The sequence below is a fragment of the Heteronotia binoei genome, chromosome 1 (assembly GCF_032191835.1).
Source record: "Heteronotia binoei isolate CCM8104 ecotype False Entrance Well chromosome 1, APGP_CSIRO_Hbin_v1, whole genome shotgun sequence".
NCBI classification, from domain to species: Eukaryota; Metazoa; Chordata; class Lepidosauria; order Squamata; family Gekkonidae; genus Heteronotia; species Heteronotia binoei.
The window spans coordinates 168,516,039-168,538,349 of NC_083223.1; the positions used below are offsets into that span (position 1 = coordinate 168,516,039).

Below are 22,311 nucleotides of genomic sequence, written 5' to 3' on the forward strand. Positions count from 1 at the left end.
ACTTCCATCTTGCATCCAAGGCACAAAGACAGGAGGCAACTGTAAAACCAAGTCTATTGTATTAATTTGCAGCAGTGCAACGAGTCCTCAGCTCAGCGAGTGAAAAATCTTGCAGGCATATAAACATGGGCTTACTTGTAAAAGCTAAACAACCAGTGAAAGGGCTGCAGACTCAAATGTGCACAGTTTTACTGCTACATCCTTAGTCTCTCTCCCAGGGGATGCAACAGGGTCACAGGGGCACTCTGCAAAGGCAACTACTTAATCTGCTTCAGCTCTTCACCCACCTAATTTGTCATCTGGTATATTATTGGACTGCTGCCATGGAGACACCAACAGCCAGCCCTCAGAGGCCTCTTTTTCCAAAACAGCTAAGGAATGAGCTGCAAAGGTAAAAGAATTGGAAGCATTATCACTGAACTGGAGAGAGAGAAAAGGAAGCAGAGCCATTGAAGACAGCAAAAGCAAGTGGGAGTGGATTAGATCGTTAGGCTTTACTAGCTTTACTTGGATATCAGAACATGGTCTGCATAAGTGTAAGACTTGGGGTTTGGATTTGTTTTACATTGCAATGTGGTAATCCTAGAAGAAGGCAACTGCTGGCATAGATTTAAATTATTTATTTATTGGGAACAGGAAAACAGAGGATTTGGAGTTGCCAGCATTTTCTCCAGCATTAGCAATAAACATGAAATGATGCATTCAGGTTTCATACAGCCAAAAAAGATTAAGTTTCTCTTTAAAAAATTAATCTTTATGTGTGCTTAAACTCAGCATAACCGAGCTGTGGAGTAACGTAAGTCAGGAAGTACTAGAGACGTCTGTTCATGCAAAGAAAGCTTTGTGGTTTGCCTGGAGGCTTAATGTGTTTTAAGCACCAAATGTGCTTCTTGGAAAAAATACTTGAAATGTTCAGGTTAAGATGGCATTGTTGAGCACACCTGTTAGGGAGTAAGTCTGAGAGAGCTTATGAGGATTTAGTTGTGAGTAAAAGACTGCATTATTCACAACTCTGCTCAGTAATTTAAGCTAATTAGCACACAGTCCATGTATGGACAGTAGCAATTAGATACGTTGAATAAGAACATCTAGTAGCCATACTCAACATTGCACTGTCCCTCTTGATGCTCATTTTGGGATATTTTATCATACCATAATAAAGGAAGACTAAGCCCTTTTCAGTGTGTATACCAAAAGTATATGAATTGCAATCTACTTAGCTGCCTCGTGTTTCTAGACATGGTTGTAGGCTCAAATTCTCAAGCAGCCATTATATAAACACCTTTGGACTGGGCTGATGAGACACAGAACTGGGTACCTTTTCAACAGAGCCAAATAATAAATGTATCTGAGATTCACTTTTAGTCAGCAGAGAGAGGTAGTGTACAAGAAGTGTATTTTGACGGCCTCAAAGATTGTCAAATTGTCAAAAGTTCCAGATGCAGCAATGACAATTTTTTTCATATGTTTTCCCTGTTCCTTACTGGTCCTCAATTAATAAATTCGATTCAAATTTGAAAACCATTAATTTTTAAAAAGCATACATTGATTTATAAATAACTGGTGTCAAACATGACTAAGAACAATACACCAATTTAAATCACAGTGTATTGGGGCAGGCTAAAAGGCTACTAGTCCAGGTATCATTGTCACAGGGAATTGGCAATTACCTCAGAAGCCCTAGACCCTTCTTCATGCTCAGGCCTAAAAAGGGTGCAAAACAGTTCTGTGCTCCTCAAATGGCTCTTATGTTCTTATAGATTTGTGGAGGATAAGTTTATCAGTGGCTACTAGCCATGGTGACTTAGGGGAACCTCCACATTCAGAGGCACTAATCTTCTGAATCCCAGAGTCGGGAGGCAACAATCTCTATTCCCTGTTGCTGGCCATCCAGAGGAACTGGTTGGCCACTGTGTGAGACAGGATGATGGACTACATGGATCACTGATCTAATCTAGCAGGGCTCTTGTGTTCTTAGCTGTGAGATCGTTTCAGAGTCTCCTGGGACAATTTCTCATTTTGGGGGGTGGGGAGGCAACAGCAGAGAATAGCTGTTTTATACTTCTTTAGTTGTGCCTGTGCTGATGAGTCCCATTCCACTCCCTTCTCCAAGTGCTGCAAATGCCTAAGATGGATACACAAGTGAGAAAACAAGTGGTGGCTACTTTGAGATCTTTGTCACTTATTCACCCAGATGAGCAAGCAGCAACAGTAGCTAGAAGTAGCCACTGCTGTCTCCAGCTGTTTGCGTACCCCAGAATCACTAAGACCACCATTGCTCAAAGCCTTTCCTAGCAAGCCCTTTTGCAAAGGACAGCTCCCTCCCCCCTTGCATCCTTTCCTTCTTAGACAGCAGGTGACATCATATACTAGGCAGTGTTGACATGAAGGACAGATGAATGAATGGACTTTGAAATACCAGGGAGGCCTGAAAGTGACTGGTCCTTCAGTAATTTGCAAACTTTGCCATCAAGTGCTTTTAGGTCTGAAGGGGAATATTGTCTTCATGGTTTGGTGGAAGAACTAATATTTAATATGGCATCGAAATAGTGTCATCTAAACTGCCTGTTTTAAGTGGGAGACCCTGTGGCTTGATGGAAGCCATATATTTGGATTCACTGCTTCATTTCTAGAAAGAGAGTTGTTGGAAGTCCATAGGATGAAAATTGCCAAGCACTTGTGGTTTTGTCCCTTCGACAGCAGATCTTTGACTCCCTATCATTCTTTTCCTGGGGGTCCTCTTTACTTCAGGAGCAGCATTTCAGGTGACCTTTGGGCTACAGTGGGAGGAGGAAGATGAGAAAGTAGAAAGTGTGAGTGGAAATCACACTGGGGGGGGGGCATCCAAGCCAATACTAAATTTCCAAGTGTACCCCCAAATATAGGCAGTGAAATTCATGCTACTCAGCTAGGCATGAATGAGAGTTCCGCATATCTAGGGGAAACCCTAGATAAGCAAGAAAAATACAGCTTCACCTTTCCCCCCAAATTAGATCAGTATTTCCCACAAAGGGGATCTCTGCATGCATTGAGGTCCACTGTAGAAATGAATAAAATTACAAAATAAACTGAAATAGCACTCGGGGTCTTACAAGTCTCATCACCCCAACCAGATGTTGAGGCCTCTGTTTCCTGTTGTGCTGCAGATGTTTGATGCTTTGCCAAGGATACAGTAGTCTGTGGACAGGCCCGATGGCTCAGCAGGAGCTATGTACTTCAGCGTCTGTTAGATTGCTAAGGGAACCCAAAATGGCATTCAGAGACTTATGAGGTTCTCTTTGCTATAGCAACCTGGGATGGGAGGAATATGTAAAGGGGGGAGTGGAGGAAGATCCCCTACAATTTCTTACAGGAACTGTGATTATAGCTATTATCTAATTCAGACTGAAAAATCAACGATAGTCAATAATATTTGGAAATCTTCAGATCTGGTTGTTATCCTTCTGCCTGGCTTGTCAGGCTTAGAATTCAAGGAAGCTGAAGAGCAAGAATGAGGAGAGACTGCCTTAGGTTCATTATGCACGAAGAAAGAGTATATTTCAATAAATGAGAGAATGACTCAGAAAATATGTAACTGACAGAGATGTTTTCCAATTAGTAGAGCTTCACACACAGGCTGCTGCCACAGAGGATTGGACTGATATGTTTGTCTTTCCTTTCTGTCGTTTAGAGAAATCACAGTGTTGGTTCTCTAGCTGTGAGAAGGTTTTGATTTGGTTTCATATGGCTCCTGTTTGTTTTATTCACTCTGGTGCTGTGCTGTAAGTGGAAGATAAGGCAAAATGCTTTCTCAGTGACTGGCAGTGTTGTCCCTAGGATGGACAAAGGAAAGCATGTTGCTTGCATGTATTGATATACAGGCAAGCAGCACCTGCCAGGTTTTTAGGCTGCAATCCCAAAAACACTTTCCTTTAAGAAAGTGCCATTGAATAAAATGGAACTTACTTCTAAGTAGACATACTTAAGATTGTTCCCTTAATGTGTGAATGCAGTAATCAATAACACAAGAGACAGACATTCACAGGCATAGGCCCATACCAATTGAGATATGATAGATCAGTGACAAGGATCTGAAATCTTTCAACATTAATTTTCCCTAAAAACAGTTGGGAGGTGAATTTGCTGGGTGTGAAAAAAAAATCACATATCTAGCTCTTAGCCTTTGCTAAAAAAAAAGACAGATAACCTGTTTTAGTTATATAAACTAAAGAAGCAATGTGATAAGGGGGATCCAGTCTATTCACATGTAAAGAAAATGGATAAGAGTATATTTTTGAACAAAACCAGAACACACCAAACTTCTGTTTATTATGGTTTTTACTTGTTCCTACTCTGCCATGCTCTTGGGATTTCTAATGCCAACCTATGCCCATTCTGAGAGTTTTACTATGCAATCCTAAACCAGAGTCACACCTTTGTAAATCCATTGATCTCAATGGAATTAGAAGGCTGTGATTCTGCTTAATAATTAATGGAGAGGGACTGAGCCAAAATTTACCATAGAGTGTTGGCCAAAACCTAGAGTGTAGCCGTGCAATGTCGGCGGCATGATAATGTCACTTCTGGGAGATGCAGCTTCTCAGGGTTGCACAGAGACACAATGGGCCGCCAAAGATTTCACACACATACCATATGGCCCTGATCCATCCAAATATAACAAAAGAAATCACTTTGCTGTTACTATTAATAGTAATAAAATAGGGTTTTCTATCTGTTCAGTTAATGTAACTCATCAGCAGGGCTTTTTTAATAGAAAAAGCTCAGCAGGACCTCATTTGCATATTAGGTCTGATGCAAAGCCAGCCGGAAGTGCATTCCTGCTCAAAAAAAGCCCTACTCAGAGAATAAAGCTAGGAGACTCAACATTGGCCACCAACTTCAGGATGATTGTGGGAATTCCAGGGCCAAAACTGAAAAACATGGGAATATCCTGGCCACATGAGGCATGCCCCCACCCCCAAGTGATTTGCCATGGAAGGGTCTCTGTTTGTGGTAGGCATAACTCATCAGAAGATACCACTACACATTTGAAAACTGACCACTAAACCCATAATGCTTGTGGAAGTTGCAGTGCAAAAATAAGGGGATTAGAACATCCTGAACTGGGTTGTTGTGAGGATAAAATGGAGGACAGAAGAACAATGCAGCTTTGGGCTCCTATTGGGGACAACAACTGGATATGACATTTGTTATAAATAAAATTTTTAATATTAAAAAGATTCTGTCATTTGTCATATAGTAACCTCCCAAAGGGCTATTACATCTTCCTTTGACACCATAATAATTATAACAACCCAGTGCCTGAACTGGGAGTTCTGTTCCACATATATAACCACTAAAACCAGGCACATAAAGGGAGGAGTGGGGAAGCATGCTTTTACCACTTTATTAGATCATGGAGAAATATTACCTACATGCACCTTCTGTTTGTAATATTAACAAAGATTGGAAAAGAGATATATATTGAGGGAAAAGGTTTTTTTCTCTTGCTGCAACACACTAACTACCACTTTGCAAAATCTGGCTAAGCCAGGTGCAAGGAAAAGAAGAGGGGGGACGGTGGCTCAGTGGTAGAGCATCTGCTTGGGAAGCAGAAGGTCCCAGGTTCAATCCCTGGCATCTCCAAAAAAGGGTCCAGGCAAATAGGTGTGAAAAACCTCAGCTGGAGACCCTGGAGATCCGCTGCCAGTCTGAGAAGACAATACTGACTTTGATGGACCAAGGGTCTGGTTCAGTATAAGGCAGCTTCATATGTTCATGTTCAAGAGAAACAGGCAGAGAAAAGCAACATATAAAAACCAACTCTTCTTCTAGACCACTGGAGAAAATGACCTTGTCAGCAGGCTTGCAATTACTGTGGCAGCTATTAGTGTGCTATCTTGTCTTTTTGGATTGATTGATGGGATTAGCATGATCTGTTACCGAAATTTGCTTCAGTCTTGCAGAAGGGCAAGTTTATCCAATAAGTGCCTTTTTCTGTACCCAGGCTGCTTTGCACCCTTAGTGGCAACAGCTAGAACTGCATCAAAAGAAAATCACTGGAAAGGCATTCAGCTGGATTCAGCATGATGCTGACTTCAGGGGCCCTCCGGTTGGCTTGGGATTCTCAAATTTTGCCACCTCAGTTGGTGGCCCTGCAGCCTCTTACATCCTGGCCTTGTGGTCCACCTGCAAGAAAGTCACTATGTACTTCTGGTTCCAGTTTACAGCTTGAGAATCACTGGGACAGGTAGTTTAACATGCCATTATTGTAATGTGTTCAAGATAAGTCTCACTGAAATGAATGGGAATTATTCAGAAGCTCAGCTCTGATATTTGCATACTTTGCCTTCTGTAAAGGCACTAGTTTTACAGCTCCAAAGCGATAACAGATATAGCTTTAATGCAAGGTATAGTATAACTTTCAGTATTATGAAATATAAAATTGGTGTAACAATACAAATTTTAATGTAATTAAGGATTATCAATTGAAGTATCATCACCAGTGGATAGCCTTTTTCTGGAAATCCGAAACCTTTTCTATTCTAATAAAGTCTCTTAAATGTTATTAGTTAAACATGTACCTTTTACCTTGCCTGAAGAACCCAACTCTGACAGTATGGTCAGGCTAGTTACCCCATACCAGCTGCTGACTTTGAAACCCCCAAAGGGGAACCCTGTTATGTTGGCTCTTCGGCCTATGCTACTACTGAGTCTTGTGAATACCTCAGTGGATGCTGGTTCCCCTCTCACTTCTGAAGGGCCAAGTATCCTTGGTAGGCGAGTCAAGAAAGAGTGCCGAGGAGCCTTTAAGATCAGTGCACTTACTGATCTTAAGTAAGGAGGCAAGGTAGGAAACACTTGGCCAAGGAAGATGGAAGGGCTAGAACACTGCAAAGAGCTGGGGACATTCAGAGAAGTAAATTGTGGGGAGAGTTATCCCAGTGGAAATGACAGCCATCTACCCTACAGGAGATGTCCTGGTGGCAATGCAAAGGCAGACCCAGGTGCAAAAGCAACAACAGTTCCTGGAACTAATGGCAGGGCAACAAGAACAGTGGATAGAGCAGCTGTCTGTCACACAAGTGAAAATCCTTGAGCAAATATGGGCCCATATCAGTACTTGGTGACCTCTTCCCCAGGTGAAGGTGTGGGCAAATCCAATGTAGGGAACTTGACTGGCAGAACAGCATATGACTTGGCAGACATATAGATTACCAAATTGGCACCACAGGATAACCCACTGCGACTTATGCAATGAAGACATCTGAGGATACAGGTCCCTCTGGTGAAAATTATCAGCCTGTCCCTGGGTTCAAGAGTCTACCCAGAGAGACTGAAAGAGGCTGTAGTTGTGCCACTCTTGTGGGGGCGGGGAGAAGATAATTGAAAGAATGGCAGCAGAACCCCCTTGCCCAACTGGTGTGGAGTTTTAGGCTGGGATGTCACCAGTAAGCTAATGACAGCTTGGCATACCTGTTGATGGGCAGCCAGCCAGATACCATTGCTGCACATCTGGCTGAGGGTTTGGAGGCTGTGATGAGATGGCGTCATGCTCTTGACCTAGGCCATGAGGCCTACAGGGCCTGGAGAAGCCTGCCTAAGAGTTGCTAGTGTGCCTACATCTCACAGAATTGCTTCTGTCCCTGAATGGGTGGACAGAAGTTCTGGAGGGAAAAGTTGCCCAATGGAGAACAGAGGGGTGGGACCTGGGAGGAAAGGATAAGAGGCCTAGCTAGAGGAGGAGGGATGTTCTCTCTGGAAAGGCTGAGCCGGGAAGAGGCTGCAAACTAGGAAAGGTCCCGCATCCAAAGATGGGGGGAATTCAGTTTGGAATCAAAAGGAGGGAACATATAGTTACTTGCATCAGGGCTTTTATTTTTCTTTGTATCACCTTTTCTGCTTTTTCACCCAAATGAAGTTTCCAGACTTAATTCTGAAGCTTTAAAAATTAGTTCAAAACAAGTAAACAAATAAAATGTTAGGTACTTTATTAAATAATTGGGGAAAAGACTAAAGAATTGGGATGATAATGAATTTTTGGTTTTGCAGGAATTATACATCAGACAATGATTCATGATTATTTAAGCATATACGCTGAGCAGTCAAGTAGTCATCTTTCATTGGAATTAATTTCGGTCCTCAAACTGTGCCTTATTTTTTAACAGATACGTTGCTAGGAATTCAATAGGATTTGGTGGCCTAAAGGGGAAAAAAGGAACAGTAATTTTTTTGTATAGGCGTTACTAGAATAATAATTTTAATTTAAATATTTTAAGTCAAAAATCATAACTTAAAGCAAAAAAAGAAAAAAAAATCTGGATAATTTTGCAGTACTGACAAACAATCCCATCCTTTTGTTTCCAATAGCCAAGAAAAGGAAGACAAATTTTTACTAAATTCTCTGTTCTTTGTCTTCCATCTCTTAGCTAAAATTCACTTAATTTAGTTGGTTGTAACATATGCTCAACTCTCTATTCAGAAGCATTTTTGGGGCACCTCCAATTTTAACATTAACTGTCAAGAGCATTAAGCATCCAGTAGATTTTAAAGATTTGTAAAAAAAATGCTTTATATTACCAGAGATCACCAAGCATCTTATTTTAATACATTTGACAGCTGGCACTTAATACATGATGAAAGCAGCCAGTAGCTAAGCAGAGAAAAATTAGCCTTACAAATCTGAGCCAAATTTTGATTTCATATATTATGTGTTTGTCTGTGTGTTCTTCAGTAGTTTGTCTAATGCTATATAACTAACTGAAGCGTTAGCATTTAGCATTACATCTGGAAAAATACAAGGAAAGCACTGTGATTTACTGACAGGAACACTGAGCCCACCTTAGTCCTCTCCTGCATTGAGAGAGAAGAAAGAAAAAATTGCTTTCTACTTATCCATGTTTGTGGACAAGGAGCAATAAAAAGGAATAAAAATGTGGAAAAAATAAGAATGTTTGGTAAGGGTATGCAATTTTCCTACCATGTTTTCCGATTCAGGTATGTCAAACTGAAAAAAATAAAAGGGTTTCCAAAAAAAACCCTGGATCCCAATACTAGATTCAGATTCAGGATTTTTCAGAAATCCTAATTTTTTGGGAGGTGGGGGTGTCCAATAGATCCAAGAAGAAAAAATGGTGGGGGGGATTGCACACCAAAAGCTGTGCCTGCAGCAAACAGTGCTCTCCCTGTGGGTACAGCTGATCCTGGGCTCATAGCTGATACAGGGCTGACTAAACTGGGAAGCCAAGAGAAGCCAATATCAAGCTGAGGCAGAGGGGAGCTCTCAGCTCCCAATGCTGATTTCTCTTGCAGCTTAGTTTGAACTAAGCTCTAAGAGAAGCCAATCCCAGCTGAGGCAGCATAGAATTCTCAGCTCCCACCATCCCAGCTGATCTTCTCTGCAAACTGAGCTGCAAGAGGAGCTAGCGGAGGTGGCACAGAGTTCTCAGCCAATCCTTGGCTGACTTCTGTTGCAGCCCAGTTTAAACCAGGCTGCAGGAGAAGCCAGCCCCAAGCTGAGCTGGCAAGGACTGTCTTCAGCAGCCTCTTTAAAGTTTAAAGGGACTGCGAGGCACAACCAACAGCTGAGGCAGGAGTAGATTGCTCTTGGTGTTTTCAGTTCTACTGGTAATTCCTTAATATATCTGGGATTTTCTTGGGTCCCCCCCACCGATTTTTCCAAGAAAACACGGATACTTTTGGGATGCCAAAACATACCTAAAAATACTGACAATTTTCAGGTATATTTTTGGCTCAGGTAGATCTGAAAGCATACCCCTAATGCTTGGTTGTAGTGATTCCATGCATGTATCTTTCATCCCATTTCCCCTCCTGTGAAGTGCAATTAAAAGCTCCTGGGTTTGGGAATGTTTCAGTCAAACAATCCCCTGCAACCCTAGGTGAACTGGAATTTTCCCACATGGTTAAATTCCAGTTTAGAATCTACATTGAAGGGGAGAATGTCAACTCTAATATGTCCTGCTGTTTTCATTAAATCATCATGGAGAACTGCAGCTTGATCACAAAGTTTTCAATTGTACTCTGTGAAAGAAAGGAAGAAGGAAAGAGAGTGCATTTTGTCACACATAAGAGTAAGGAGAGTAACTGCTGTGGGTATATCTTTCATGTCATCAATGTCAAATCAGAATGCATTCTGTTTATAACAAGCCTTATTTCCATCCCCATATTAATTTCTTTAAAGGTTTTTGTTCTCAATACCAGTGTTACTAACATGCAGACTGAAAATGGATAATCAGCATTTACAGCATGCTTCTCAAATTAAGGCACATCACAAGAACGAGCTCCACACAGAAATGAAGCCCCTGCACTGATCTAGTTTTTAGAAACAAAAGATAAAAACTGGCACCACATGGGAAGTCATATGAATAAAAGCTCCTTTTTAAAAAAGTTAACTGCACATAGAAAACCAGTATATCAGAAAAAAGCTTGTCTTATCCCCAACATAACAGTTTTTATAGGGAATGTTTTTGAATACTAGAACATTTAGTTATATAAGCAACACCTACAGAATACATTCTCCAGATACAGATTTGCTAACCAGCTGCTGTACAAGAAAAAAAAAACTATGTAAAGAAAACTGATCCTGTGAAAAATGGATATGCACCATACCTCTCTTTTGCAAGCACTGCAAGGCCTTGTAACAAGATGGGCACAACTGTCTGATCCAGATAGGCACGTGTAGGTAATGATTGCAGATCCACCTTCTGTTTTGATGTCTTCTCTGCACTAGTCTTCTCATTTTCTGCTATTCGCTAAAGAATTTAAACACATGCCTCATGAAGAGAGCAGTCTAATGATTTAGTTGAAAATATGAAGCAATGAATTTCTGAATTAAAACATTCAAAAATCAATGTTTTACTTTATAGCCTTCACTCAAGTGAAGTCAATGCACTCTCTCAAAAAACATTACAAAGAGGGGAAGTATAGCTTTTCAAAGTTTTTTTTTTTAATGCCTGAGATTCTAACATAAAATAAAATAAAAATGTCCCCATGCACTGACACTTCATGGTTTGACTTAACAGCAAATATTTCGGATAAGATTGAATTAAATTACATTGCACTGAAAAGGATGTCACAGAAAAATTCTACGTTGGCCCCTTTATGGAAACAACCCTTAAAATTTGTAGGTTGTTCATACATTGTTTGAAGCACTTAAAATCACTTGTTGCCTATAAGCTTGTAGAAGTTAGCTGTTAGAGATTTTAGTACAATGTATAAATGCAAATCTGACACTAGGCAAGATAAAGGAAATAAAGTCCCACGCAGATATTTCTTAGCCCAAGTTCTCCAGACGAAGACCAAGGTGCTTTAATTTCTCCGTTTCAATTTCTTAATATACATCTTCAACAGTGATTAGGCTAAAAATATCACTGTTGAAGATGTATATTAAGAAACTGAAAATGAGAAATTAAAGCACCTGGGTCTTCGTTTGGAGAACTTGGGCTAAGAAATATCTGCGTGGGACTTTATTTCCTTTATATTGCCTAGTGTCAGATTTGCATTTATACATTATACTTGGGTAACACGGGCACTCAATATTGTTTAATAATTAGAGGAGATTATAGGGCAGTAGGGTTTGTGGAGAATCTCAGACAAGAAAAAAGCAAATTGACAAGAAAGATGTTTTGCTTAACGGAAGATAGCAAAAATTTCTCACTGGACTTTATCTGAGCCTAGCCTGAGATCTAAGGGAGATGGACATTAGCCAATATGGGAGTCCATATGCATTAGCAGGTGGTGAGAAAGATGTCAACGTGACATTAAGTAGGCAAGATATTTATCAAAGATAAGTGTGTGAAGAGAGAAGAGTTCTCATGGCTCTGGGGAGGTCAGGCATTTTGGTTAAAGATCTTTAACAAGATTGGATTGATAGAACTTAGAGAAGAGAAATATTGAGAGTTAAGAAACTTAGCTTCTGAAATGCTGCAGCAATCTTAGAATCTAGCAGGTATAAAGCTGTATGAGACTTTCTAACTAAGAAAAACAGAGTGTGTGAGCTTCCTTATTAAAACTGGAAATTGTTATAACTAAGAGTAAAATGTATAAGAGTTTCTAACTATAAGAGCATAGTATGTAAGTTTTGTTATCTATAACTGGAAATTGTTTTGCTTCTTTTACAAGTAACCTGAATATGCTGTCTTTAGAGATCACTGAAAAATAAAGCCTTATCAGTTGTGTGTGGAACAGCAACTTTGTGTGTCATGTATTAGATGCTGGGAGAAAGTTTTGTTTTGAGAAACTGGTTAGGGAAAGTGTCTGTGTAATTATAAGAGAATATAAAAAACAATTCCCCAACAAAGGACATGCAAAGGTTTCAAAGCATTGTATGTCATAATATAAGCTCATAATGATTTCATATTCCTGGATTCACTGAGCAGCAAGCTTTGTAAGGCTGAGTCGCAATAAAGTAGGCCCTCCCATCTCCTTAGTGCCATTATTTCAGCCTCTTAAAAAAAATCATGTGACTAAACTAGATAAGCTATCATGACTTGTGATTTGTTTAGTATCCTCATTCATTCAAAGCTAGAATTCATTAGCTTTATTCAAGGTTAATTTCAACTGAGAATCATTAAATCCCAGGAAAATCTTAATTACCTCTACATTTTCTGCAAGACCATATTCTGCATGAGGATTTTCTGGAACCTATAAAACAACACACAATTATAAAATAAAAATAATAAAATTTCTTTAAAAAATACAAAACAATTAAAATTTCCAATATTACCTGTGGCTGGCTCTCCATTATCTGTTCGGTGTCCATGATATGATGTAAAGAAGTTATCAAATATAAAGTCGGCTTGGAAGAAAAAAACCTGATTATATTGTGATGCATTCTTAAAAGCTGATATAAAAATCTGGTGATTTTAAGCTGTTATTGAATACATTTATGGTTATACTTGGTCCAAATATTATAAACACCCTGCCACAAGTATCTCTTAGTATGGGTTCAATTTTTTTCTATTGGAGGAATTTTTCAGCTGTACTTCTGCAGATTATCTCTTGCATTTGAGTTACTACCATATTGGTTAACAACGTTGTGGTTTGACTTAAAAATCACCCTTTTTGCTTGAAACCAGAAAAACTGTGTGCAGGAATCAGGTGTTACAAACTTTCTTTCTGCAAACGCAGCTGACTGTGGAATCAAACAAAACATAAAGGTCCACTAAGCTGCAACTCTGACACCAGAAGCAAGGCCAAAATCAACAGCATTCTGAACTGATAAACCTGGCCCTTAAGAGAAAATGCAATTCTATCCAGATCAGGTATTTTCCCTATCAGCCAAGTCCCTCATCATCAGTGCCTGAATTTCAATTTATTCACCTACATCCATTTTTACCACTTTGAGACACTTATTTGTGATATTTGATTCATTCTGCACTCCTGTCCAGGTTGCACCCAGCATAAATGTTACTATTACCACACTAGTTACATTGCTATTGCATGGCTGCAAGACCAAAATTGTTGCAAATATGGAACCTTTCAGGTGCATTGCAGAAGCACCATAAATGTTCTTGAGCACCTGTTTTGTTCAGTAGTCCATAGGATTCATTTTTAACAGAGCTATTCTAATGAGAATTACATCAGTCTAAACGCATTTACTTCAGCAGACTTTAAAGAGCGTAACTCTACTAGGATACCAATAAAACCAATTTCGCACTAGACTTTTAATCCCGGTTCAGCTCTGTCCCCAAGCTGACATTCTACATTAAAATCATAAAGTTGGTTTCTCTGATTCTAGTGTAGAATGTCAGTTTGGGGACAGAGCTAAACCAAGTTTAAAAGTCTAGTGCGAAAGAGATGGGGGCTTCAAGAGCCACACAATATGTGTGAAAGAGTCACATGTAGCTCCTGAGCCACAGTCTGGCCACCGCTGGTCTAAGTCTTTGGCGGCTATGTTCAAAGAGTAGATCAAAATAAGAAGTTGGGTAAAAGAAGCTTTCGATGGTATAATTCCCCGTAACCCAGTCCGACATATGTTAACCGAGAAATCCCACTGACGTCAAACGAATTTACTCCCAGTTAAGTATGCAGAGCACTGAGATCTAGAAGCGCTTCGCCACGCACTACGCTTTCTTGTCTAAGAATCAGCCCACCTGCCTCGTGTAAAGAGAGGCGGTTGGCTGTCTCCCCGGCTTTGATCAGATGCACCGTGAACCTTCCCGGCCTAAAACAACGGCAGCGGACACTTTTCTTGTACACGTGAAACAAACAGAACAGTGGTGCGGAAGGCGCGAGAGGTTGAGACTGCATCAACTGAGGCATCGGCCTTCGGCCTCAGAGCGTGAGATCTAGCGTCCCTCTCTGCTAAATTCAGTTCCCAGATTGTTCTCCCTCACCTCTTATCCGGGCAATCTTGGTCCGTAGACGCAAACGATAAACAAGGACCGGTCGCGGAGCAACAAGCAAAACAACCGTCTGCGGTAGCTACAAGGAACAGGCTGTCGTGCACGAGTGCCGTAAATGAGAATGTCGTGCTTCACTGGTTGTAGTACGCCTGCGTTATAAACTCTGTCCGGACATTTCAGTCGCTCTTCTGAATTCCTGTAGTTACTAGTTCATTCCCGAGCCCCAGGACTAGGCTTTCCTAGTCCGTCTTCCTGCCTCATGTGAACTAGTAAATGCTTTCATGGGCGGGGGAGGTAATTGCAGCCAGTTCCCAAAGTCAAGAGATGCTTTATAGTTACAATATGCAACATGTACAAATAATTAAACATAAAAGAACAAAAGTAAAAGAACTAAAGAAGAGCCACCACTTAAAAACTTAGTGGAAGGGGGGGGGGGGTTCAAGAGCATTCTACAAGGATCGGTCAGGTAGTCCTTAAAGGAGTCAAAAACGCAGCGGCAGTTATTTCACATACACCAAGCTCATCGAGACTACGAGGAGTGAATTCATCTTTGAAAGTCTTACTAAGTAGGAAACAGAGTCCAGCCAGTATAAACCACCAGAGCTTTGGTACTGAGAAAGGTGACCAGTAGAATCACGTGCCTCAACTGGTTTATTTTATTTAAAACTACTTCAACCATATATTTCAGTCCGTAAACTGATAGAAGGAAAAAGGATGGTATGAAAGCTGGATTTGTACGAATTTTCATTAATCCATTTTTTCCCTTCACAAAATAGTTTGACCAGAGTTGAGCTCATTAGTAAGATATCACATTTTGTAAGTAATATTTAGTTTTCTGAAAATATTTTAAAGAAAATATTTTGATGGAATCAAACTGAAGGGCAGATTCTTTTATTGTAAGGGAAATATTTCTCATCTGATATAGATTTAAGCTGAGGGCTATGATGGAGCACATAGAAATTTACAGCACAGATGAGCAATTAATTCCATATTAATACAGAACAGATAGTAGCAAGCATGGTACTGCAGCTTATGGGATAATTAACCATCTACTCAAATCAGTCCCATAATGATCTATTAGGTAACACTAATGTGCTACAAGAGATGTTGATATGCCCTTAAAAATTAACCCACCCCTTCTTGGAGCAGGGAAAACCAATATAGCATTGATCTTCTGCCACTGTGTAATCAGTGACATCATAGCAAAAAAGGCAATATGGAGCCACTGGGATTCCCCAATACCCAGAATAAAATGCAGAAAAATCCTAGAAGCAGGGCTTTTTTTTTTGAAAGAAAAAAAAACCCAGCTGGAACTCATTTACATATTAGGCCACACCTACTGGCATCACCATTTTTCACCCAGGGCTTTTTGTAGAAAAAGTCCAGCAGGACCTCATTTGCATATTAGGCCACACCTCCTGACACCAAGCCAGCCGGAACTGCTTTCCTGCTTAAAAAAAAAAAAGCCCTGCCTAGAAGTATTACTGTTGCCCAGCATGCAGTATCATCTCTGAGTCTAGACAAACAGTACAGAATAATGCAGGGGGAATATCAAGTGGGCTGTCTTACAGTTGCAAGGATACTGGCCTTTTAAAAAAAAATTGAAAGGATGTGCTGTCACTATTTATGGAAGGTGACGGTGATGTTCTCTTCCATTTGAGCCCCAAATTGCTGCAAAATCACTGGCAGCATCCTTAACCTGGAAACTCATGGGGCAAGACTTGATGGCGGGGATGATGCCTGGTGATGTCATATTTACACAACAGGCATGCTTAGCCTCCATCTGTGGTTTATAGCACCTGCATCTGTTTCAATTGCACCTTGATAGCCTAGTATAAAGGATACAACAACCTTATGGAAACTTGGCAGGTTAGGAGTGCTTGGTGCTGTTACAGTGCCTGAATGGCACACCAATTAATAACAAATAAAAATAAATAAAAATAAAAAATTGGGAAGCCTGTGTATGCCACTTTGAGTTCTGTGATAGAAGATGGGAATCCCATAATGAGATATCAGTGGGATAAGAAAATCAAATTTGCTATGCAGTACCTGTTTGCTATATACTTATAGGGGCAGCTAATTTTTTAAATGTATGTTATTTATAGGCCACTTTTCTCAGTAAGACTCAGGGTGGATTACATTAGGACCTAATTGTTCTAGAAACAGCCTCATATCAGTTTGTTTCTAGGGCTAAGGATCCAAATTTCTTGTTGACTTAAAGAAAAAAGACAAGACTTGTGATGATAGACAGCATTCTAGAGACTGTATTTGGCAATCATTTATACCTCCAAGTGAGGCCTGGAGATCATCCATAATTACAACTCATCTCCAGATTACAGAGATATCCCCTTGGGAAAAATAAGGGTAAACACAGTGGCATTATCCCGATGAGATCCTTCCCTCCCCCAGGCTCCACTCCCAGTATCTGCAGGTATTTCCCAACCCAGAGTTGGCAGCGCTAGCCACCGAGCCAGCTCCCTTCCTAGTCAGGACATCAGCTGACCAAACTCCCATGATGCACTACGTTTCAGCACCCACACTACCCTGCGTACATCACTTCCATACAGAGCATTATAAAGCAGTGAAAGAAAAACTAACGCTGCCTCACCCCAGGTGTACCACCAGCACCTTAGCTTTTTGTATAAAAAGCATTGCATGATGGGACTCTTCGAGCGAATACTCTTGAAAGACTCATGAGGAAATTAACTGTCTTCCTCAATTGTTATCCTGTCCTATAAGAAGGTTATAAGTTTGATTTCCGTAAGCATCTAATGAAACGACAAATGCCTGAAATAAACGCCGTTAGTTTTTAGGAGACCACTTTAAGTGGCTTGGCCGTAGCTAACCACTCAATCGTATCGGCCACGCCCCCTATTGTCGCTTCATTACTTCGCGCAGGCGCCTGTTAACAATAGTCCCAAAGCCGAAAAGATACTGTTACGGTGCTCTTTATTCATGAAGGGTGACTGCGTAGATTCTGGGAGGGTGGAGAATAGCGGAGCGAAAGGGGCGTAGCTTCTGCAATGGCAGGGTCGCGCGGCTGTTTGTTGTCAGTCCCAGGCAGCGGGTTATGGCGACTGCAGTGAATGAATTCTCCGGGCGGGAGAGGGAAGAAGAAGGGCTTAGCTGGCTCCAGTTCCCCGACCCGGGCCGCCGGGGCATCCCTTTCGCCCTCATCTGCGGCCGGGCCGGCTCCCTCCGTCCAGCACCAGCAGGCGGCGGTGGCCTCTCCTCACAAGCGGAATCTTTACTACTTCTCCTATCCGCTCTTCGCCGTCTTCGCGCTGCTTCGCTTCCTGGCCTTCCAGCTCGGGCTGCTCTTCGCCTGGCTCTGCGAACGCTTCTCTCGCGGCGGGGCGCTCATGGCAGCCGCCAAAGGCACCGCCAGCAGGACCAGCGCCGGTGATGCTCCCGAGACGGTGAGAACCTGCCACAAGCGCGCCTTCGAGTGCATCTCCACGGCCTTGCGCATCGACGAGGACGAAACCGGTAAGCGGAGGATCCCGGCAACAGCGGCCGAATTGTGGAGCCGTGGGGCGGGGGCGAGTGGTAGAGGGAAGGAGACGAGCCCCTCGAATGGTGATGCTGGTCGAGTATTGCCTTTTGACACGCCTGCCCTAGATAACGACCTTAATCTGAAGCGGGTTTACTGGGGCTTAATGCTAGGTCACCATTCATAGAGGTATAATATATGTGAGACCGTGAGCTCGTTTATGATTCGCAGCCAGACGATTATCCTTAAAGTGAGATACTCCTACGGGCCTGAAAGGCCTGAAGAGCTACTATTTTTTTTTTAAGCCTTGAGTTCAGTTTGTACGTGTACGTTGAAGTGGCCAAGAGCAAAGAGAGGTGTTTCCAAAAAGAACGACGATTTATAGATTCGACAGAAGTAAACGTCAGTTGCTATCATACATAATTAGAAACAGAAAACTGGAACTGACTGATTCCTGGTGGCAAGGCTGTGTGGGTGGATGCGCCGGGAAAGAGAAAGCAAGTGTTGACATGGAGGGCTTGTGGGTGGAGCCTCAGATTTACAGCAGAGCCTCCCTCAAAGAAAGAGACTTTGTGTTGCCCCATCCTTATTCATTTCTTTGTTCTCTGGGTTTAGCTTGTACTTCTGGGAGGCACTTTTTCTCTTTATTCCTTACCCTATTTTGTCAGTGCTGTATATCAGGTGCATGTAAATGTTATTTAATTAGTTGTCAACATGAATGGAGAATGGTGCCCATTTAATGGGTGCTTGGGAGATAAGCAGTCCAGAATGCCTTTACTGTTGGTGCTAGAACTTGTGGGACTTGCTATTCTTTGAGAGGATGATTATAAATCCAGAACTAAAATTACAGGCTGTGACTTTGTTGCCTGCAAAAGTAAGTTTAATCTTGCCAACTGTGGTGTCTTAAGGATAAGATAAACCATTGATAAAACATTGTAAAAAACATCTTGGAATGCATTCTTTTAACTAGCATCAGCCAACAGCAAACTTCATACTGTAATTGGGAAAAGCTTTCAGTTGCTGGAAGTAGGTCCACTGTAATCCAGTATTGTTTTACTCTGGTAACAGCCCTCTGTTATCTTGAATAACATGCTGACGTTTTATTTTTAATTACCATTAAGGTACCTTCAAGTATTATTGGGAAATATTAGGGTTGTGGTTGTGTGTATGCTTGAGAGCTGGTCTTGTTGAACCTAATGGAACTTCTGAATTTATATGAATAAGACTGTGCTGCGTAACTGTTAAATTTTGGATAATAGATGACCTAGATTGAAGGCAACGTTGCTTAGGTTTTGTATACCGTCTGTAGTTCTGATATTTTTTCATGATGAAAAATTTACAATTCCTTCAGCAGGTCAAAAGGAACAAGCTGTTGAATGGTACAGAAAAGGAATTGAAGAACTGGAGAAAGGAATAGCTGTACTAGTTACAGGTCAAGGTAAGCAAACCTTGAGTGTTTAAAATGGCATGTGTACTGGTGTGTGTGAGGTTGCCTTAACTCTTTTTCTTCTAATACATATGACTGGAGAATAAATCTGAATGCAGAAACTATACAGTAGAGAAGTGGTAATAATTTAGCAAAAATGTCTAGAATAATTTTTTTTAAGTCAAAAAGTCCTAGTGTTCTTTTTTCTGTTGTCACCTCACCTTGTGACAGGTTCCTCAAAATAAGCAAAGGTTCCTTATGGTGATATGTTTCTTCAGTTTGTTGTGCATACTTGTAAAAAGGATTACCGAATTATTAAAGCACAAGAACAGGCCAACTTTTTTCCTGAAAGAGTAGTTGGTTGGCAGAGGAAGCTTCTCATAGCCTTATGAGGGCATTTGGTTTTTTAAAATGTCAGTGTTTGCACATCAAGTAGCTGTTTAAAGGTGCAGCTCTTTGATGCCTTTTTATTCCTCAAGGAGCAGCAAACATGGCTGTCCTCTATTTTATCCTTACAACTATCTCACCGAGAGAGTGACTGGCCTAAGGTGACCCAGCAAATTTCAGGGCAAAGGTGGGGTTGTTGAACCTGGGTCTTCCAGATCTTCAGCAGACACTCACCACAACATCCTTAACCATAACAGCACCCTGACCTACACAGCAGTTCAGTTGCCAACTTTTAAAACAGTAAATATGTTGGTTAAGGTACAGCTGTTATTCAGTTTGAATTGGATTAATGCAAATATAGGTCAGTAAAAGTTTGGAGACCTCACTGTCACATGTGGTGCAGCGGTGATACAAGACTTTTTCCTGGATATTGATACTTGTTTGCGTGTTTGTTCAGGTTTTTGCCACACTTTGTAGTGAATTGGAGTAAGTTGTATGGGTCTGATTTGTCGAGGCACAAATTCTAAATGTACTTGGGTTATTTAAATGCTTACTAAAAACAGTGGAATTTAAGCTTCATTTGTGGAGGGTTTAAGTCCAATCTTATTTGTGCTTATTCAAAAGTAAGCCACACAAAAGCAGTGGAATTTGTACAGAGTACTACAGCTTTACAGTCCAGTCCTTTGTATGCTTATTTGGAAGTAAGACCCACTGAATTCTGTGGGTCTTCTTATTAACGTTGCTTAGGAAACATTTTTTTAATGCTTTAAATATTTTAAAATCCTGGAAACTTTGTATATCTGGATTTTCTTTCTGTATGTCTGGTCTAAGGATGATGATGACAATAAACAAACGTGCTGCTTAGGAGTGTAGTTTCAGGTTTTTTGGTTGTACTTGGAACATTGTGAAGCTACTGCACTCTTTGCTGTCCAACATCCTGCAGGCCTAACCACAAATACAGCTTGTTCAGATACTGGGTATCTGTTGGGTGTCAGCAGCATCTTCAACATGTACAGCAGATAGGTGAGAACTAAAATGGGGAATTGATTGACTCTTTGTAGCCCTGTGGCACAGAGTGGCAAAGCTGCAGTTCTGCAGTCCATGCTCTGCTAATGAGCTAAGTTCGATCCCAGCAGAAGCTGGGTTCTGGTAGCCGGCTCAAGGTTGATTCAGCCTTCCATCCTTCCAAGCTTGCTGGGGGTAAAGTGGGGGTAAAGCTGGGGAAGGCAATGGCAAACCACCGCATAAAAAGTCTGCCATGAAAACGACGTCACCTCAGAGACGGAAATGACTGGTGCTTGCACTGGGGACTACCTTTACCTTTTACTTTAGGACAAAGCTTTCCTTCTCTTCCTCTGGTAGACCTTCATCCTATCTGTTAGTTCCCAGTCTTTGCACATAGAAGTCTGTGAATATTTGAAATTTACACCAGATTCGCTACAAGGTGCTGGTTATTACCTTTAAAGCCCTATATGGCCAAGAACCTGCCTACCTTAGGGACCATCTCTCCCCATCTGCTCCCCAAAGGGTACTTAGATCAGGAACACAAAATCTATTATTGATCCCTGGGTCGAGAGAGGCAAAACTGTAAATGAGTAGAGAAAGAGCCTTCTCCATCGCTGCACCCCACTGGTGGAACCAACTGCCTGAGGAGGTCAGAGCCTTGCGGGACCTTGCTCAGTTCTGCAAGGCCCGCATGGCAATATTGTTTTAGTTAGCTTTTAACTGAATGATGACCACCACCGCAATATTAGATCCTATTGGATGTCCAAGAATGCCATCCTTAAATTATACGGAATTAGCACCAAATTGTTTAAACTGTTTTAAATTGTTTATTTTAATGTTTAATTTAACTGTTTTTATTGTTATTGTATTATGTTTTGTGAGCTGCCCTGAACCTACTTTGGCAGGGGAGGGTGGGATATAAATCAAATAAACTAAACTTGGGAGAGTTAGATGCATTTTGGCTCTTTGGAAATCAGTGGGAGTGCTAGGCACATGTTGGAATCAATGACTTAATGTTCTTTGGATATTGTGCTTGGTTTTTTACAGATCTCTTGTTTGAAATATATACAGCTTTCCAGAAGGACATTGTTGTTGCTGGTTTCACATAACTACTTTGTAAACCTGAATGTGGAGAATTCTAAGTTGTACTCTGCTCTGAGCCCCCCAAAGGGGGGAAGGGATGGAATAGAAATAAACTAATAATAATAATAATAATAATAATAATGTGGAGAAATAACTGGCTTGTGCATGCTCTTTGTACTACTCTCATTAGCATCCCTTTCTGGTATTCGCAGCTGTCCCAAAATGAGGAAGAGCATGTCCAGGCCTGCTGTAATGTTAGGTAACTATGCAGAGCATCACGGGAGCTTCCTAATATATTAGTCACTTCTAGCCCCATTTTATTTTAAAAGTTGGCTGTAATTTTGGTAGTTATTTACATTCTTTTTGTATAATAGACAGCACTGTTGTAACTGTGCCTTCATTAACAGTATTTAACTTTTTTTTTTTAAAGGTGATCATTATGAACGAGCTCGACGTCTCCAGTCTAAAATGATGACAAATTTGGCAATGGCCAAGGACCGTTTGCAGCTGCTAGGTACTGTTTATTACTGTTGGTTTGGAAAACTGTTGGAATTAGCTACACAGTGCATATG

At 41.0% G+C, this 22,311-nt stretch overlaps 3 protein-coding genes across 6 annotated transcripts in view; 1 reads left to right on the forward strand and 2 right to left on the reverse strand.

Moving 5' to 3' along the window:
* The window catches only part of QPCT (glutaminyl-peptide cyclotransferase), a 440,295-nt gene that overhangs the window by 289,625 nt on the left and 128,359 nt on the right, over window positions 1–22,311 (reverse strand). The gene's annotated exons all lie outside the window — the stretch shown is intronic.
* On the reverse strand, window positions 7,954–13,204 carry DPY30 (dpy-30 histone methyltransferase complex regulatory subunit). The gene is made up of 4 exons (XM_060243909.1): window positions 12,725–13,204; window positions 12,595–12,642; window positions 10,609–10,751; window positions 7,954–8,181 (listed from the first exon to the last, which is right to left on the reverse strand). The coding sequence occupies exons 1-4, from the start codon at window positions 12,830–12,832 to the stop codon at window positions 8,109–8,111; spliced, it is 372 nt and encodes a 123-aa protein (XP_060099892.1). The 5' UTR covers window positions 12,833–13,204; the 3' UTR covers window positions 7,954–8,108.
* SPAST (spastin) overlaps window positions 17,261–22,311 on the forward strand; it is a 47,908-nt gene continuing 42,857 nt past the window's right edge. Inside the window, exons 1-3 of one of the 4 annotated variants that reach the window (XM_060243921.1) lie at window positions 17,261–17,834; window positions 19,190–19,276; window positions 22,170–22,253. In XM_060243921.1, the coding sequence (XP_060099904.1) occupies window positions 17,432–17,834; window positions 19,190–19,276; window positions 22,170–22,253 (574 nt within the window). In that variant the 5' untranslated portion in view covers window positions 17,261–17,431. The remainder of the gene's footprint in view (window positions 17,835–19,189; window positions 19,277–22,169; window positions 22,254–22,311) is intronic. The other 3 variants (XM_060243939.1, XM_060243947.1, XM_060243929.1) reach the window with 3 other exon arrangements.

Bases quoted from the DNA above. Each gene is read 5' to 3' on its own strand.
- DPY30 (XM_060243909.1), bottom strand. From the start codon at position 12,832: ATGCATCACAATATAATCAGGTTTTTTTCTTCCAAGCCGACTTTATAT. The intron at 10,752-12,594 runs GTAATTAAGATT...TAAATTCTTTAG, and splicing joins GTCTTGCAGAAAATGTAGAG to CGAATAGCAGAAAATGAGAA. The intron at 8,182-10,608 runs GTATGGTGCATA...TTTCCCCTTTAG, and splicing joins GCAGTGCTTGCAAAAGAGAG to GCCACCAAATCCTATTGAAT.